The following is a 17721-nucleotide window of genomic DNA, read 5'->3' on the forward strand; positions in this document are numbered from 1 at the left end:
TTATATTAAGTAATAAAGTGTGTAGTAACCTTAGTCAATTTTTGTTTTAGCCATTTTGTGTATATACATGTGTAGATGGATCATTTAGTTCATTTATTCTTTGGCGGGACGGTCAATGAAAATATAGAGTTTGCAAGCAACAGGGGAGAAGTAGCCAGATTCGCTATTTCACCTTTTAATGATATAATACGTTGAGTAAATTCATTGTTCAAAGTAGAAATCAAGCAATTGAAGTTAAGACTTCGTGGAAGGTTTAATGCCGGCGAGAGAAGGTCTCACTACGTGGTGATACCAATTGCATTGGAGGATGATTGGTTGTTTTACAAAGAGCTGGTGGAAGACTCGCAAGTTGATAGTTCAAAGACAGTGGTTGATATTTGTAGTCGTGGTATGGATCTACTGCAATACGGGGCTGCTCGTCGAGACCGCTTTCAATGTTGGCCGCAGCAGCCAGCTCGCATCCCTCACGGCCGCCTTCAGCGCGCTGGCCGCTGTGTTTCCTCACCACTAGCACCGGCGGCCTCACCCTTGTCACCACCGGCATGCACTGCGTCGGCCTTATGTCTCGAATACCGGTGTCCGCCGTGATGTGAATTGAAGGTCCCTGTCCAGACCCTTGTTGCGCAGGCTACTCCTACTGCTATGGAGGCAGAGGTCGCAGCAGCAGGAGCAGTTGGAGCTTCCCTGCCCGCTTTCTGAGAAACCACCCCATCCATTGCAATGTCATGTATTGGGAGTTCCAAGCTGACGACATCTGTATCAATTTGCACTCACATATGCAGCAGGCTTCTTATCATGTGTTTGTCTTTCTGTTACATAGCTGAATCTTAGAATGCAACAGCCACAACTGTCATTTATGTCTCAGAACAGAAAAAAAAACGAGACGGGAAGAGACAGACCGCCTCCCGGCATTGCACTTAGAAGAAGGCAGGGCTCGAACCCGGATCTGCTGGCTGAGAGCGAGATCCACTGTCATATATGTTTCAGAACAGAAGTTGCCATATCTCAGCAACCTTCCAGCCTTGCCAACGTGCTGGTATATAAAATTCATACACCATCAAGGCTACTTTACAAAGCTCATCAGCATTCAGCGATACAAGTACATGGTTGTCCTGTCCAATAGTATTTCAGGCCTAGGGCAGTGATCAAACTACAGCTGTTCCAAAGGAATCACCGTAGTTTCTGACCATATTCTTTGTGGATGGCATTCCAGCAACAACGTCCTCTTCGATGCCACATTCGTTTCTGCCTCGTATGATCTTGAAGTACCCGTCCTGCAGAGCATTACCAATTGTTCAGCACATGATACTGAATTTCAAAGAATTAGTTGGTATATTAGGTATTTGCCACAAACTTACATCACCCCAGCCTCTGTTCCACTGATTTGCAAGAAGCTGAAAAGGAGAGAGGAGGATGGAGCAAAACAACTTAGGGACTGGCCTCATCTTTTAACAATGCATATAATAATACGGAGATTGAACAACATACCCAGTAATCCTCTCCAGCATCACTGGTTCCCCATCCAATCAACTTGACGGCATGGCCACCCATCATGCCACCAGTAATGTGCTTGTATACTCCAGATTTGTAGTGGGCAAAATCCTTGAGATTTTTTTTAATTGTCAAATCAGAAAAATAAAAGTGACTCTAAACCACTTTTTGCTCAGATGATATAGTTTCAAAGACTAAAAATGATAAAAATGATCTCAAAGCACAGTACTGTCTATACTCGATTCATTTATTTCGTCTGTACTATTTTCCATGTTCTGCTTTTGTCCTGTTCTTCCTGAGCTTTTATTTAGATAGCCTTTTTAAGTTTTTGTATTTGTCCTTCCAATGTAATACACACCATAGTCCTTGATAACTGCTGGACAAAATTTGTTGACAACCTGGTTATAATGCACGGAAAACTTGAGACAAAGACTAGACATTACCTCATAAACTGTGAAAGCAACTTCTACAGGGCCATTTTCGTAGACCTCTGCCATTATGTCATCTGGGTTAGAATTTATTCTGTACGCATTGACACTGAAATGCTTTTTTTCCGCCCAAACTTGGTTCTGCACCTTGCATTTCTTTTCACACACTGGTGTAGGATAAGCAGGTTCGCATCCAGGATGCTTGCAACCAACCTGATCGAAATATGGATCGCACTGCAAAAGAGTGTAGGTGTTGGCCTTCTCTGTGTATATACTAATATGCGATGCTATGAATTCAAAATTAAATCATTATATTTTTTAACTCAAAGGGAGTAATTGTTCTTTACTCAACCATGCCGGGAAAATTTTAAATTAACCATGGACAATGGATCATGACAATCTGCTTATACTACCGCTTTGCTGTCTTGGGAGGAAAAGGGTTATCGCACTTTAAATTTATGCAGTAATATTTTAGCATGATCGATTCAATGATAGATACACTCATTTGATATTTAGTCAAAGCTTGCATTAGCAGTTGATGAACCATCAAAAAGAAAATTTCTTGAAAGTACTGATGGAGCATATAGAGGCAGTCAAGTTATAGAAAATAGGCTGATACCTCCTCTGTGACAACACCATTTTGAACAAAGTAGCGCCATGCCATGATAGGATAGCCTCCATCACAACCATCACCGCACATAAAACCACAGCATGCCAGTAGGTCATTGACTGATAGTGAAATGTTCTGCAAGGAAAAGAAACAATAGATTATTCATGCAAGAAAAGGACCAACAATGCCAGTTAAAAACAGTATGAGTATATCCATGACGGTTATATCAGTCACCATGTTCATATGAATGCAAAAACGATCCTGGAGGCACTCCACGGCACCAAAAGCCCAACAGGAGCCACAATGACCCTATCACCATTCACCAAAGACAAGAAAGGAAAAAACTTGAGCACTTTGCATTGTTCCATACAGTGTCTAACAGTATAAGTTATTTTGATAAACTTACTTGATCTGCCGTGAAGACCAGTATCATACAGGATTTACAAATTAATAAAGATGAAATGAAGTGTGTCAGTACATTCACCAGGGAACCAAAATTGATTTCAGGCTGAAAGGGTGTTTGCAGTAAGTTATCAAGTAAACTTACCAAGTATGTTCCCAATTGTGCTGCAATGAGACCACTTAGATCTGGCATCGAACTCCTTTGGAAGTTTCAGTGATCTTGAATAAGTTTTGGTAGGAACATCAGTCAGCACATTCTGTGGTGTAGGCTTCACTCCAAGGATACGTTTAAATTGTGCAATCTGCAGAAACAGTCATGGTTTCAAGGTCAACAAGCGGGAAAAAGATAAAAGTATGAATGCTATTTCACTTACAGTATAGTTTGCAAAGTAAGGATTGTGTGCAGCCGTCCACCCAGCATTGGGATGGTTGTTGACCGTCTCTATGATGTCCTTCTGCGACATGCAACACCATGAGCAACTACAAGAGAAGATGAGGTGGGTTCAAGGGGAGGAGGAAGAAGGATTAACAGAATGACCTGGATGATTCCTCTGGAATTGTCTCCCTCCTCAACCCCGAGAATGGAATTTGGGATTGGTTTCACTGCTCTGACTACCTGCACGCCCATAAGTTCCTGAAATCTCAGAAGTAAATAAAACTTTCGATCTTGCTGGCTGCAGCGAGTCCAGGTCGTCTTAAAGTACGGTTTGGTATTTCAGTGCACGATCAGTTATTCAGGGGGTGTTTAGTTTGCGAAAAGTTTTGGATTTGGGTACTGTAGCACTTGCGTTGTTATTTGCAATTAATGTCCAATCATAGACTAATTAAACTTAAAAAATTTATCTCGTCATTTACAGTTAAACTGTATAATTAATTATTTTTTCAACTACATTTAACGCTCTATGCATGTGTTCGAAGATTCGATATGATAGGTATTGTCGGATAATTTTTTGGGAAAGGGCCTCAATATGTGAAACATATCTGTTTCAGAAACAAAGGATAGAGTCTCTAACTGGGTGCTTTTTAGCGTTCGGTTATTGCCTTGCTGGTGTTGTGCAGTGGTATGTTGCAGATGGAGATGGATTAGACACGGAGAGAGCCGAGGAAGGGAAAAAGGAAGAGGCTCGGACCTGCGGGGCGACCGGAGATAGGAGGAAGACTACGAAGAGTACGAACAGCTGCTGCTGTGTGTTTCCCATCTTCTTGCTCTTGACCATCCTCTTGAGTTGACCGACTCTCCCTGCAGCTTGCATAAACGAGAGATGAAGTAGGATTGTAGGAAGGAATTGGATCGGATTGAAACAGGACGAGGAGCTCGGATCTTGGATGGGATCCCATCTTGGATGAGTACCTTGTTGCTTGCTTGCTGCTCCTCCTTCCCCGCGACTCCTGCTCATCCCCGGCATCTCAGCCCTGTGGTTATTTTTATACTATCACTAGCAAGGCTGGAAGGATTTTTTTTTTTACTAGCGCCCGTCCGCGTCGCCGTCGCGGCGTCGCCCTCCCTCCCGACGTCACCCACGACGGCCACGCCCCCGCGCGCTGCGCTGCGCTGCCCGCCAAGGTAGAGCTGAATCGAGCGGGGTGACTTGTCCATGGTTCTAATTTATAATGTGGAAATTTAATGATTAGCATTGAGTTTTCGTTTCGGCGTGGGTGCCCGGGCACCATTGAGTTTTTGTTTCGGCGTGGGTGCCCGGGCACCCCCCAAACTCTACCTAGCTCCACCCCTGTGCCACCCCGCGCCGCTGTTCTCCCCCCTGGTTCTGCAAAAAGGCGAGGAGATGCTCGACCGGCGGCCGACGAACTGCGCACTAGGCCGCCGCCGCCGCCGCCGCGACGGCGAAACGGCGGTGAGGGAGAAAACTAATTAAAACGCAGGCCTCGGGTCAGGTCTGTCCGGCCGCCTCCTTGTCCCGTTGATGCTAGTTAGCCACACTCGCCATGGCTCGCCGACACGTGGGCCCCACGGCGGTGGCAGCTTAATTTATAGTTGGCCATGTGGGCCGCCCGGCCCGACACAGCCCGAGCACGACCGCGACCCGGCACGAGTCGGCCCAGCCCGAGAAGCATTTGTACCGTGCCGTGCTGGCCCATGGGCAGATATCAGAGCCCAGCACGGCACAGCGGCCATTTTCTCGTGTCGGGCCAGCACGATGGCCAGTTGGGCCTGGTCAGGCCCGCCAACCCACAAGCCCGACGAGGGCCGTGCGGTCGAGATGGGAGGGGGGCTGCGACCGCGGCGCGGCGGTCGGTGCTCCGCCGTGGAGGTGCAGAGAGCGGGTTGTCGGGATGGGGCGGCGGCGGCCAGCGGCTAGCGCAGGGTTGAGAGAGTAGGGTTTACAGTGGAGAGGGAGGGGGAGGGGGCGACCGCGGCGTGGCGGCCACCGGCCGGCGGGCGAGATGGGAGGGGCTGCAGCGCCAATGCTCTGTGTAGGCGTGGAGGTCGCGACTCGCCAGGTCGGGGGTCGTCGGGATGGGGCGGCGGCGGCCAGGGGCCGAGGGAGCAGCGAGGGGCTAGGGTTTACATGGAAGAGGGAGCTACGACGGGCTTTATAAGGCTGTCGGGCTGGGCCGCAACTAGCCGTTGGGCGGGGGGTCCAGGTGAACGTTGGGGTGGGCCGCCGAGGGAACGGGCCAATTGTTGAGCTGTCGGGTCTATGGGCCGCCGTGCCGCACCTCGGGCCAATCGGGCCAAAACAATTTTGTGCTGCGCCATCGACCCATGGGCTGAGGTGGCGGCCCAGGCCGCACTCCACTCGTGCTCGGGCCAGCCCGGGCACGATTCACCTTCGGGTCAGGTCGTACCGGTAACATGCCACTATCTCGTGCTTCGGGTTGGCCCATGGGCTGTGGGCCATATGGCCAACTATAGCTTAATAAGCTTCGGTTTTCTCTCTTAACCCCTGGTTTTGGCCATGTTTAGTTTTCATAATTTTTTTGGTACCCATCACATCGAATCTCATGAGCATTAAATGTAGTAGAAAAACTAACTAATTACACAGTTTGCATGTAAATGACAAGATGAATCTTTTAAGACTAATTAGTCCATAATTAGATATTAATTGCTAAATATCAACAAAAATGCTACGGTACCAAAATCCAAAAAAATTTCGCGAACTAAACATGGCCTTAGCTTCAGACCTTTGAGTGGGAAAACTAGCGCTGCCCTGTGAGATGAAGGCTGAAGCTGAACGAACATACAACTCGAGTTGTGTTTTTTCAATTACACGGTACAACTGAGATGCTCACATCGCGCATACACCTACCACTATGAACATACGTACACAAACTCTACTCTTATGCGACTTCTCGAAGACTGAGCCGATAAATCCTCGAGATTAACGAATTCACTACAGACGCTTCCCTAACATGGCACAACACTATTAAATCTTAAAATATTAATTTCCATAGGAACTCACGCTACAACTCGAGTTGTGTTGTGGTGGGCAAAAGAAAAAGATGCTGCTAAGACTCTTCTGTAGCCACTAGGCTAAGATCCTTTCGTTACAACTCGAGTTGTGTTGTGGTGGGCAAAAGAAAAAGATGCCCACTAAAACTCTTGATCTTGATTACAGCGGGTCGTCAGTGCCGTGCGGTGTGTTCTTGGTCAGAAAACAGGTGCACCAAAAGAGTTCGGATTTCGGAAGAAATCAGCCGGTCTAAGCTGAAGATTTCGTTTCTGAATGATTTTTCAGGGAAATAAGGAAAACTGGCCGATGTCACCTCGGCTCGGCTACAACAGCGACTGGTGCTGCTAAAGCTATTTCTCTCAATGGTCGCTGCCAATCATGCACCTGCACGTCACGGCGATCCCAACCACGAGCCGTTTTCAGCTCGCTGGCTTCATCTAGACTCTTTAGCATGACAACATACACACACCGCACTGATTAAAATAAAAAGGGACAGCATCAGCACGCAAATTAAAGCTCTCCGGGTTTACGTGTACACCACACATGACAATTGACATGACAGCCCCTAAAACTAGGCGAGTCTACCAATAGCGCTGCATGATTAGCACAAAAACAATTAATAGAAAATTTTGGTAGTATTTTATATATTTATTATAGCAAGTAGTATAGTAGAGAGATTCCCTGCGAGACGCAGCGCCCCGATCAGCTGCTGCTGGTACGCCATACAGGTAGGCAAAAGTGTACATGGACTAGAGAACAATATAATAGCTGCCCACGAGGGACGTCCAAAAAAAAAAAAACCCATGATGCTGTCATCCAACAATCAATGGTGATGAGAACGAGCCGTAGCTCCGTTGGCAAGCTCGCCGGCGTTCGAGCACCGCTTGGGTGCTCACTCTTAATAAATAAAAGTCTGCAGCCTCTCACGTGTTCTGCGAGGTATTGCGACGCACCCGACGCGATTTTTATTTTAGTGCAGTTGTAGATTTGTTTGTATATATGTAGGATGGGCGTGCGTGCATATATGAACAAATGCTACAAAACTCTACTAATGGCTTGGAAACCAAATCAAAACCACATCAAACTATTTTATTATTAACACACCTCCACTTGCTATTCCACCCAAATCACAAACTGCTTCCTCTTTTATCCCAGAAGTAAACCAAACCAATAGTTTTAACTAGTGGCGGATCCAGAAATAATTAAAGGAGGGGTTGATCTTTCTCTTTCCTCCCCTTCACTTTTCTTCTTCCTCCTTTCTTTAAAAAATGAAGTAGGGGCTCAAGGGGGGGCTACATTGAGCCCCCCTAGACCTCGTGCTGGATCCGCCTCTAGTTTTAACCCAAATCTTAAAACCGGTTTCGAACTATTAGGTCAAATCATGTCCAACCAGTTTTAATATATTGCTTCCGATGTGATGGTCCATATATGAATCTAGACATAACTATTTACGAGACATCTCCAACAAATTTCACTCAGATTCACTAACATTTTAAGGTGTTAACACGAGCTTTTAATTCTAGAATCCAACTTTCAATATGGGGTCCATATATAGATCTGGCCGCACCAATTTGCATAAAATAGCTTATCGTTATTCTTCAACAAAGTCAGTCAAATTCGTTAAAATTTTATAGTGTGAATGCGAGCTTTTAGTTACAGCGTGATGTGGGGCCCACATTAATTTTGTTGCACAAAGTTGCTAACTATCATTTTGAGCACCAACATAAACTTCGGTCAAATCCGTTTTAATTTTAAGGTGTGAATTCGAGTTGTTAATTTTAGGGTCCGGCTTTTAACTTAGTAACATACTATATAGCCATAAATTATTATTTTATTATTAAATCTTTTGATTCTCCAAACGAATCTCAACCAATCCAAACTAGACCAAACCAAAGCAAACCATTATATATCCCAGCTCTATTATCCACCAAACCAACATAAACCAACTAAAAACCCAAACCATATAAACCGGTTCACACCAGACCGTTAGTAGGCTGATACAACTGTACCGAGGCTTAAAAAAAACCCCATTGAGTAGGGGGGGGGGGGGGGCAGGGCTTTGGGTGCTGCACAGCACAAAGCAGCAGATCTCCGTGTGTGCCTCAGAGTGTGTGCGGCCACAACAATGACCAACCTGAAGAGAGAAGAAAACCAACGAGCAAACGCGCTCCGTACAGATACAGGCTGATCATTTGGCCGTTGAAGTCCTCGCTGCGTCGAGTGCAAGACTAGCTGAATTCACAGATGCCATGAAATCTCTTAGCCTCGATGAAGTAGACTGACAATTACAGTTTGAGCTTATCCAGTTGCTGTTCGTTTACTATGCAGTTTGCATAGGTAAGGAAGCTATGACAGAATGGAAATTAACGGACATCTGCATAGGCGGAAACATTAAGATTCTTTCAAGAAAATAAAGAACTGGAGATTTCTCATGAACCAACTACCAACATCGCAATTCCAAAGAAATAAGATGAGGCACTATGATTATCGATTTGAAGACATGCTACAGAGAACAAATTAAAAGCCAGTACATACCATGAGTCCATGACTGAACATTGCGCCAATATCTCTATTTCCCATGTATTCTCTTGTTCTTTCCTTTTGGGTGGTCCTGTCACCCATGCTTAGTTACATACAAAATTCGGATGGAAAGTATATGTAATGAAAATTGGAGGTCCAATGGAAAAAATCCTCCTATTAGGTATTATCTCTGCTTCCCAGCAGATCAATTTGGGGTCATCTGCTGGCATCTGCCTCCTCTGGTATCACAGTTAATGTCGCTGTCACATTGTTTGCTCTTTTAACAAGAACTTTAAATGGCACTCCCACCTTGTCCCCCATGATATCAATGATCTGCCCGTAAACACTTTATTAGCATGTTTGTACAAATATAGAAAAAGTATATAATCTTGCTCTATAACCAAGGATTTGAAAGGAGAAGAACAAGAAATAAAAATAAAGTAAAGCCAGTCCACTATTAGCACTCAGCATAACCAGTTTTTTTTAATAAAAATTCAAATAAGATATTAGAACCTAATTATATGATTAATACTTTCAGGGAAATGAAAATAGAAAAGTACTGTTGCAAGTATAGAAAATCGTATAAGCACACATTAGCAGTAGTTATCTCAGTTACCTCTTTGATGCTTTCAACTGGTCTGCCACCAAATTCAACCACCACATCCCCAGGTCGAAATCCTGCCTGCTCAGCTGGAGATCCTGGTGTAACCTGATTGAAAATTCATAGTATCAGCAAACTCAGCATAGTTCAGGAGTTATCAGGATCATTTCAACAAAGAGAAGCATGTCAACAAAGAGTCATAATTCCTTCAAAGAGCACAATAGGTCATAAGAAATCAACATCTCTTCTATAACAAACAATTTCAAATTATTTTATTAGACTTACCATAGGAACAAGCACTCCTTTTCTTACGTCTGGAAAAGTACTTGATTTTTCTTTGAGCTGTGAAATGATCATGGGATTCAGGTCTAGCATCTTTAAACCAAGCCATGGCCTCACAACTCTCCTGCATTGCATAATAGACAAGCATAAGTAGCTCCCAGATATGAAGGTAAGAAACATATATTGCAAATTAACACATCCAAAATAAATCTACACACAGAGGGTTAGTATACCCAGGCTTACTTCCGCAAGTAATTATTCTTTTTATCAGATGGAACACAAGTTGCAAACCCACATGTCTTGCATTTTTTATTGCCACTTGTTCAAACAGATAGCTTAGCAAATGAATTACATGTTTTGAACTTCCAATCACCTGACTGGTCCAACTTTCCAAGAGACATCATACCCAAAGTATACAGATAATTTTCAAAGAGAAGAAAAAAACAAGCTAACCATGATAATAATAAATTACATGCAACATATTGCTATAAGGCATACCCATTTCTCTTGAAGTTATCTACTATTTTAATGACAGAGTCAATTGGTACTGCGAAGCTCAAACCATCAGCATTCCTGACTTTCATCACATTAACTCCAATAATCTCACCATCGAGGTTCACAAGAGGGCCTCCAGAATTCCCCTGCAGCACACAAATGTGTCAAAGTGCTTGTTCGAAAGATATTAAAAAGCCAAAACAGATGATGTAAGAAAAGTGAGAAATTATAAACAATGTATGTACGCATGCCATCACTGCAAAATTTTAATAGTTTTGGATTCGAATCTACGTAATCTTTTCAATTTCTCAGGAGATGATAAGGTGTCAACTGATGAGGCATAGTTAAACTGTCATGTGGGGCATCCAGTACCGGCGCAGGCCGCGCGGCCAGGGGCAGCAACCGACGGCCACAAGTGGCTAGGCGCGATCTGCGGCAAGGGCATGCAGCCGCATGCAGAGGTTTCCTAGATTAGAGGAGTTAGTTTCCAATTTGTTAGCAGCCCATGGGGCCTTCATATATCGTGTAATCAGCACTCTTTTGGATCAAGCAATGAACACCTATCCCCAACCTCCCTCTCTCTACTCTTAATCTCACCTCCTTCACCATTGAGCAGTTAGGCAAAAACCCTAGCGCTCCTACCCGCCGAGACTACGAGCTACGTAGTCGAGGACCCGCTGTCTTGGGCGCCGAGGCCTTTGAGAACCTGGTATCAGCTTCCAGGCGTTCCTCGTCGATCACACCATCTCCAAACCCTTCCACGCCGCCGCCGCCAGACCCTAGCCCGCCGCAAAACCCTACTGCGCCACCACCGCCGCCCCCCATGGCCGAACCCACCATGGCCGAGCTCGCTGCCATGATCAAGCAACTCTCCACGAACTTGGACTCGCTAAATACTTTGCATACTACTTTCACATCTTAGCAACACAAAGAAAAATGTTTTTGCCTGATTAATGGCGCAATCTGTTTGCAGATACTCCCTTCGTAATCCTCCAAGACCCAGATCACTGCTTTTCCGGTCAACACAGCTAAAATAAGGAAAACAAAGTCAATGCAGAGGATATTAGTCGATAAAGATAAACTCTATACTTGCAAATGAAAGAGAAATTAACAGTCTTTATGATAAGTAACCAGACTAAGTTAAATAAAAAGGATTTAGGTCTTAACCTGACAATACCAGCTGTAACTGTGTTCTGAAGAGAAAGTGGACAGCCCAAAGCAACAACCCAATCACCTGGTTGAAGTCTTGATGATGATCCAAGCCTGGCAGCCGGTAATGGGGTCTTAGATTTAATCTTCACAACAGCGATGTCAGAGTGGCGGTCAGCATTAAGGACAACACCTTCAAATTCACGGCCATCTTGTAAAGTCACACTAACCTGTTACAATATTCAACCTTTTGAGAAAGAGATGGGGAAACGTATGCATGTAAGAAATAATCACCTGGATCAAATCATAATTAATGATCTCAAGCACAGAAACAAATCATATTCTGCAAGAATAGAAAGTGCTGTAATTATCCATTCTGCTGTAGCTTTTAGAACACTAAGCCTAGTACTTAGTAGATAAACTATTGCTAATTAATCTATGGTAAGACGAAAGGTAAAGGATTAAGGAGATTAAGTTAGCTCAATTACAATCACAAGACAACTTTGAATTAAATTTAGATCACAACTGTCCTAACTAGGTAATAAATAAGAAAATAGTACGATCCACTACTGCCTACAATGATAAATTTAGACATAACCAGACTTTATCTAGTGTCCAAAATTTACTAAGTATGAGATACAACATTTAGAAAACTAGTTGTTCAAGGTATTGAGCACCAAATTCATGAATCAAGCTCGACATTATCCCCAGGTGCTGAAGATTAGTGGTTGACAGTATTTACAGAGTCAGCATGTAGGAGGCACTTCAAGATAAACAGATAAGGTAGTGCCAAGTTAGCAACCTTTCCCCTCACAACTGCTTTTGTGCTCTGAAAATCTGCAACAACATGCGCACATGTCAATATCGTCCCATCGGGATCTATTATAGTTCCCGACCCAATGCTCTCCCCTAGGCGCCATCCATGAGCATCTACAAAAAGCAAGTCCAAAAGTTTACTGCACATAGCTACAACACCAATCACGAATTCGACAGATTCCATCAGACAAGAATGTTGTCACCTTGCATACAAGAAATGTTTACAACAGCAGGACCAACTGCAGATGCTGCTTTGGCAATCGAATTCCTGCCTAGACACCCTGGGCAACATCTTGAATCATCTGAGCTTCCAGCAGAACCTTGGCCCCTCAAGTCAGCAGGTGAAACCGATGCCGAAGCAAAGGAATTTAGTATTGGGAACCCTACAAACACATTCCAACATTCAGAACTGTATTGGGGGGGGGGGAATCTACATCGCTTCTAAGTTCTAATAGTTAATTAGGGCATATTAAAGCTACTAACTGTAACCACTCCCTAGCCTCTTGTTGACATGATAGAAATCTAGAAATCTTAACTGCAGCAATCACAAGACATTTGTGAACATAATTTTAAAACAGGTTATTTCCCGACTGGCTGAATCAAATCAAATATTCTGAGGGCAAGGGCAGATGATAGGTGCAAATTTGCCACTACCTTCATGATTCAACCATGGAAGACATCATGATATATGGATTCGTACCCATGTCGACATACATTGGTCCGTCGACTATTTAGTAAAGCTCAGGAAAAATCAGAACCCAACCGCATGTCTCTACTTCTGAACTGAGCTACCAGAGAAGACCCTATCCCCACTGACGCACAATGCTGTTCGCTTCAGTGCGTACCGCAATCCAGAAACACTATCCCAGGCAAACAGGCGGGCGCTCACTGAGACGAAATCGTCCACCCGTTAAAAACCCTGAAAACCCTCTCATGAGACCCGAAATGTGCCCGGCGTCAAAAGAGGTTCTCGCGCACACCAGGCTGAACTGAAGGAAGAGGGGGCGGGAATAAACGGACCTTGGTGAGGAGGAGGAGGAAGCAGCCACGGGGAGAAGAGGCGGGCGCCGGAGCGGAGCCCCTCGGCGGCGGCGGCGGAGAGGGCCTGGCGGAGCGGCGGGGAGGCCGAGGCGTAGACGGCAGTGTCGGGGTCGCGACGCGTGAGGACCCCGGCGTCCGCGACGCCGGCGGCGGCGGCGAGGAGGAGCGCGGCGCGGCGGCCGCCGCGGAGGAGCATTCCGGAAGGATCGCGGGGCGGTGGGCTGGCTCGGCGGTGGCGCACACGAGGAGAGAGCAGGCAGGAGGAGCCCTGGAGCAGAAGTCGCGAAGCGTCCTGTGGGAAGGGAGAAGACAAGGAGGAAAATGGGCCGCTCTTTCTTGAGGTCGCTGGCTTGTACAGTATTGGGCTTTTTTCCTTTGTGCTTTGTTTTGTGAGTGTGGCGTGAACTAGGCCCAGCCCTAGTAACAAAATTGATGATGCAGTGCAGCAGAGGAACCGAAAGGAGAACAAAACGGCCCAGGGGGAACGCCGTGCCAAGATGAACCGGGCCGGCCCGTCGAACATGGCTTTTTACTTTGTGCAGAGGGTCTTTTATGTATGCTAAAAAAAAAGTATGCTTAAGGCAGCAGAAAAGAATGGAAATATTCAAGGTATCCAAGTCTCACATACATCTCCTGCTTGCTGATGATAGCATTTTGTTCTTGAAAGCAACAAAAAACAATGCTACTGTGACGCAACAAATATTGTCTGAATATTGTGAAGCATCCCGGCAATTGGTAAATCTTGTAAAATCATCAATTTTCTTTTGTAAAGCATGCCCGCAGACTGTTTGTGATGAGATGAGACTAATTACCAAGGTGGAAAATGAGTCGTTGAATGAAAAATATTTGGGATTGCCTACGGATGTTGGTAGAATGTCTAATGGTGCTTTTAAGTATCTTAAGGACAGGGTATGGAACAAAGTCCAAGGTTGGCTTGAAAAAACTTTATCAGCTGGAGGGAAGGAAGTTTTCATAAAGGCAGTGGCAGGCAATACCTACTTACACAATGGGATGTTTTAGAATACCAAGAGGGTTATGTGACCATGTCAATTCCTTGATAAGGAAATTCTGGTGGGGAAGTGAACATGGTAAAAGGAAAACAAGCTGGGTAGCATGGGAGAAAATAACACTACCAAAATTTTTGGGTGGCATAGGTGTTCGAGACTTTGAGATGTTCAACTTGGCCTTGCTCGCTAGATACGCTTGGCGCTGACTAGTTAGGCCAAATTCTCTGTGTGCACGACTTCTTAAATCAAGATACTATCGAACAAATGATGTTCTTAATGCAATAATTGCAAACAATCCTTCTAAGACATGGAGAGCAATTTGTGATGGTGTGGAAGTTCTTAATCACGGTCTAATAAAGCGCATATGAGATGGAAAAACCACAAGCATATGGGGCTGTAACTGGATACCAAGGACTGGGATGTTTAAACCTCTGTTTCCATGCTCCCAGTCTAGTATGTTAGCTTATTGACCATACCACACTGACAAGGAGAAAGGAAGTGGTACAACGTTACTTAAGTCAAATGGATAGTGAAGCTATCTTACAGATCCCACTGAGCTTAAGGATGCAAGATGATTGATGGGCATGGCATCATGAGAAAAATGGTATTATTTCAGTCCGATCAGCTTACAGGATGTTAGTATTGTTAAAGAAAGCACGAGAATATTACTTTGAGGGAAGGGCAATGTGTTCAAATGAGCTTTCTAGGAAAAAGGAATGGAAAAGTTTGTGGAATTTAAAGGTGCCATCAAAGATTAAGGGTACCCACTACAAGTGTTCTCAATTGAAGAAATATGAGACTCAGCTGAATGTAAAATTTGTGGTGTTGATGAAGATACATGGGAGCATGCATTGCTACACTGTACTGTACCATGTCGAGCTGTGTTTGGGCCTTGATGGATGCAGATGTTACAGAATTATTATCATAATTAAGCATCTCTGACTCGAAACAGTGGGCTTTCCATATGTGTACCAATATACCAGAGGAAGATGGCATTAGAATCCTAATTACTTGTTGGGCAATATGGCATGCAAGAAGGAAAGCTATACATGAAGGAAAATTTCAGAGCCCATTGGCAACTATGGGAGCAATTAACCGGCTAATTAATGAGCTGCAAATTTCAAATGAGTTGAAGGGATGGAACTCTAGTAAAAGAGACATCGGAAAGAGGACTCATACATGGATTCCCCTGTTGACACAGAATTGCGCCAACACACTCGAATGCGCTAGAACGCGCAGTAGATCGTCAAAACGATCTGAACCAGCAGAACCCTGGCGGACCGGTCTGACCGGTTCCACTCAGAACGTCTTCAAACGCTGTAGAGACGAAGGAAGATAGCAATCTAGGGTTGGAAAAGGCTAGGGTTTGAGAGACAAAATGTAATGCGATATTTTTTATTGATTCGATTGGGAATACCTCAATCGGCCTTAGCCTTTATATTTATAGGCCGGGGAAGTCGTACCCCTCTCCAAGTCGATTTATACAAGAATTTCCAAAATAAAACGAAGCCTACTCGGATTACAACTGGACAGACCGGTCAGACCGGTCGGCCTCTGATCTGCCAGAATTGGCTGTCAACATCCCCCTGAACCAAGTTTGCACAAATTGAATGTTGATGCAGCTGTTTCCACGAAAGGATCAATAGGTGCGGTAGCAGCTGTGTGCCGTAATGATCAAAGTGTATTTGTAGCAGCTAGTGCTACGGCATGCCGACTGGCTGATACTGAAACCCTTGAAGCAATGGTATGTGTTGAGGCTCTAGCGCTTGCTGAGGACTGGGATTCGACAGGTGAAAGTCGCTTCGCATTGCTTATGTGTTATCAAGAATATTAGACAAACCCAGATGCTCTTACATGATAATTCTTCAAGATATCCAAGAGAGAACAAAATTATTTGACTATGTATCAAGAATATTAGAGACAAACACAGATGCTCTTACATGATGATTCTTCAAGATATCCAAGAGAGAACAAAATTATTTGACTATGCACAGTTTGCACATGAAGGTAGAAAATCAAACAGGGAATCCCATACGTCAGTGACGGAGCCAGAAATTTATGACTGGGTATGCCATATGTAAAAAAAATCAAAATCAAATACGAAATATAATGGACAAAAAGTTATAATAATAATAACAAATTCACAATAGTGATCCAAGTATAAGTTGTAAACATGAATAATTAAATAATATTATAAAATAGTGGTCCGAGTAGGGCCACCGGTCGAAGAAGGGTCGCAGAAGGTGCGCCGCTTGCTGGCATCTTGGCCGCCACTGCAAGGCCGACAGTGCCCAGTGCCCAACGGGCCGGTGGTCGGCACCTTCCGTCCTTCGCCGCAACTCGCGTTAGGAGGAGAGGACATGATTCATGAGTGATAGCTGATGGGGGTAAGGACCCGAGGTCACGAGGCTGTCAGGTTGCCGGAGTGGGGGGGAGTAGCACCTGAGCGGGGAGCCACCATCTCACTGAACGCTAAATGGACGGGATACGGAGGTCAGGCCATCAGGGGCGGACGTGACACGCAGAGCAAGACTCTCTATATCTTTCTTCGTAGCTAGGAATAGAGATTTTGATGGAAAAAAAAAATCCTCCAACAGCTTCTCTAAGTGGTTATCCAAATGTAGCCATCCTCCATTCCGCGTTTCTCGCTAGTCAAAGATAGGTAATGAAAATAACTTTCTAGAGTGTACACAAGATATAGAAAAACTTTTAGAGAGTGAAAACATATAGAATACGATTTTTGTGCAGAAGACTATCCAAATAATAATTTAGAGAGTGTAATTTAGGAAGACTCTTAGAGATACTTTAAATCTGTGTATAATTATTAGTATTTTCTCCCAAATCTTGGGTATGCCAAGGAATACAGGGGCATACCCCTAGCTCCGCCCATGCCAACGTTATAGCAAAGTTAGCATGTTCTTTAGAATATAGTCATCATGTATGGTTGGGCTCCCCTCCTGTATTTGCTAGTGTAAACATTGTCATGAATCATGAATAAAGAATTTCTACCTTCCTCTCAAAAAAAAACTGGAAACTGGATTTCTCTGAAAAGATGGAAACCATATCTTCTCTAAACGATGCTGCTTTCTGTCTCTGCCCTCTTAAAGTATAATGAAACGGAAGATCCTTGTCAAATTTCGAGGGTCGCAAATGAAACTAAATATCCAAATGTAGCCATTCTCCATTCCGCATTTCTCGTTAGCCAAAGATATATAATGAAAATAGCTTTCTAGAGTACACACAAGATATAGAAAAGATGTTGAAGAGTGAAAGTATATAGTAAAAAAATTATATAGTAAAAAAATTTTATGCAGAAGACACTCCAAATGATAATTTAGAGAGTGAAATTTAGAAAGACTCTTGGAGACGCTCCAATAGAACTCTAAAGCTCCAGGGCAAATAACCAGCATGGATACTGAAGTAAAATCTTTCCACATTAGCCAGAATATTTACAACATATTCATTT

At 44.2% G+C, this 17721-nt stretch overlaps 2 protein-coding genes across 5 annotated transcripts; both read right to left on the reverse strand.

Moving 5' to 3' along the window:
- Nucleotides 1-830: 830 nt before the first annotated feature.
- On the reverse strand, nucleotides 831-4448 carry LOC120685411 (cathepsin B-like protease 3). 4 transcript variants are annotated; one of them, XM_039967330.1, is made up of 12 exons: nucleotides 4283-4448; nucleotides 4062-4171; nucleotides 3470-3565; nucleotides 3306-3386; nucleotides 3077-3233; nucleotides 2936-2940; nucleotides 2764-2838; nucleotides 2539-2664; nucleotides 1935-2153; nucleotides 1489-1602; nucleotides 1359-1394; nucleotides 831-1274 (listed from the first exon to the last, which is right to left on the reverse strand). In XM_039967330.1, exons 1-12 carry the CDS (start codon nucleotides 4335-4337, stop codon nucleotides 1146-1148), a joined length of 1203 nt encoding a protein of 400 aa, XP_039823264.1. In that variant the 5' UTR covers nucleotides 4338-4448; the 3' UTR covers nucleotides 831-1145. The 4 variants fall into 4 exon arrangements, with proteins under 4 accessions (XP_039823264.1, XP_039823266.1, XP_039823263.1 ...); XM_039967332.1 differs by having other exon boundaries at nucleotides 3470-3547; nucleotides 4283-4447; XM_039967329.1 differs by having other exon boundaries at nucleotides 4062-4177; nucleotides 4283-4441.
- Nucleotides 4449-8799: 4351 nt separating this feature from the next.
- On the reverse strand, nucleotides 8800-13536 carry LOC120686550 (putative protease Do-like 14). The gene is made up of 9 exons (XM_039968763.1): nucleotides 13228-13536; nucleotides 12411-12590; nucleotides 12194-12321; nucleotides 11410-11621; nucleotides 11189-11270; nucleotides 10246-10388; nucleotides 9751-9871; nucleotides 9481-9573; nucleotides 8800-9197 (listed from the first exon to the last, which is right to left on the reverse strand). Exons 1-9 carry the CDS (start codon nucleotides 13442-13444, stop codon nucleotides 9081-9083), a joined length of 1293 nt encoding a protein of 430 aa, XP_039824697.1. The 5' UTR covers nucleotides 13445-13536; the 3' UTR covers nucleotides 8800-9080.
- Nucleotides 13537-17721: the final 4185 nt, after the last annotated feature.

The sequence above is a fragment of the Panicum virgatum genome, chromosome 8N (genome assembly GCF_016808335.1).
Source record: "Panicum virgatum strain AP13 chromosome 8N, P.virgatum_v5, whole genome shotgun sequence".
NCBI classification, from domain to species: Eukaryota; Viridiplantae; Streptophyta; class Magnoliopsida; order Poales; family Poaceae; genus Panicum; species Panicum virgatum.

What these genes read in the sequence shown, in the direction of transcription:
- LOC120685411 (XM_039967329.1), bottom strand. Translation starts at nt 4,337, where the DNA reads ATGCCGGGGATGAGCAGGAGTCGCGGGGAAGGAGGAGCAGCAAGCAAG. An exon ending in ATTCCAGAGGAATCATCCAG is followed by an intron (nt 3,387 to 3,469) that starts GTCATTCTGTTA and finishes TGCATGTCGCAG; the next exon opens with AAGGACATCATAGAGACGGT. An exon ending in ATGCTGGAGAGGATTACTGG is followed by an intron (nt 1,395 to 1,488) that starts GTATGTTGTTCA and finishes TCTCCTTTTCAG; the next exon opens with CTTCTTGCAAATCAGTGGAA.
- LOC120686550 (XM_039968763.1), bottom strand. Translation starts at nt 13,444, where the DNA reads ATGCTCCTCCGCGGCGGCCGCCGCGCCGCGCTCCTCCTCGCCGCCGCC. An exon ending in CAGATTGCGCCATTAATCAG is followed by an intron (nt 10,389 to 11,188) that starts GCAAAAACATTT and finishes TGTGTGCTGCAG; the next exon opens with GGGAATTCTGGAGGCCCTCT. An exon ending in GATAACTTCAAGAGAAATGG is followed by an intron (nt 9,872 to 10,245) that starts GTATGCCTTATA and finishes TATGCAATGCAG; the next exon opens with GAGAGTTGTGAGGCCATGGC.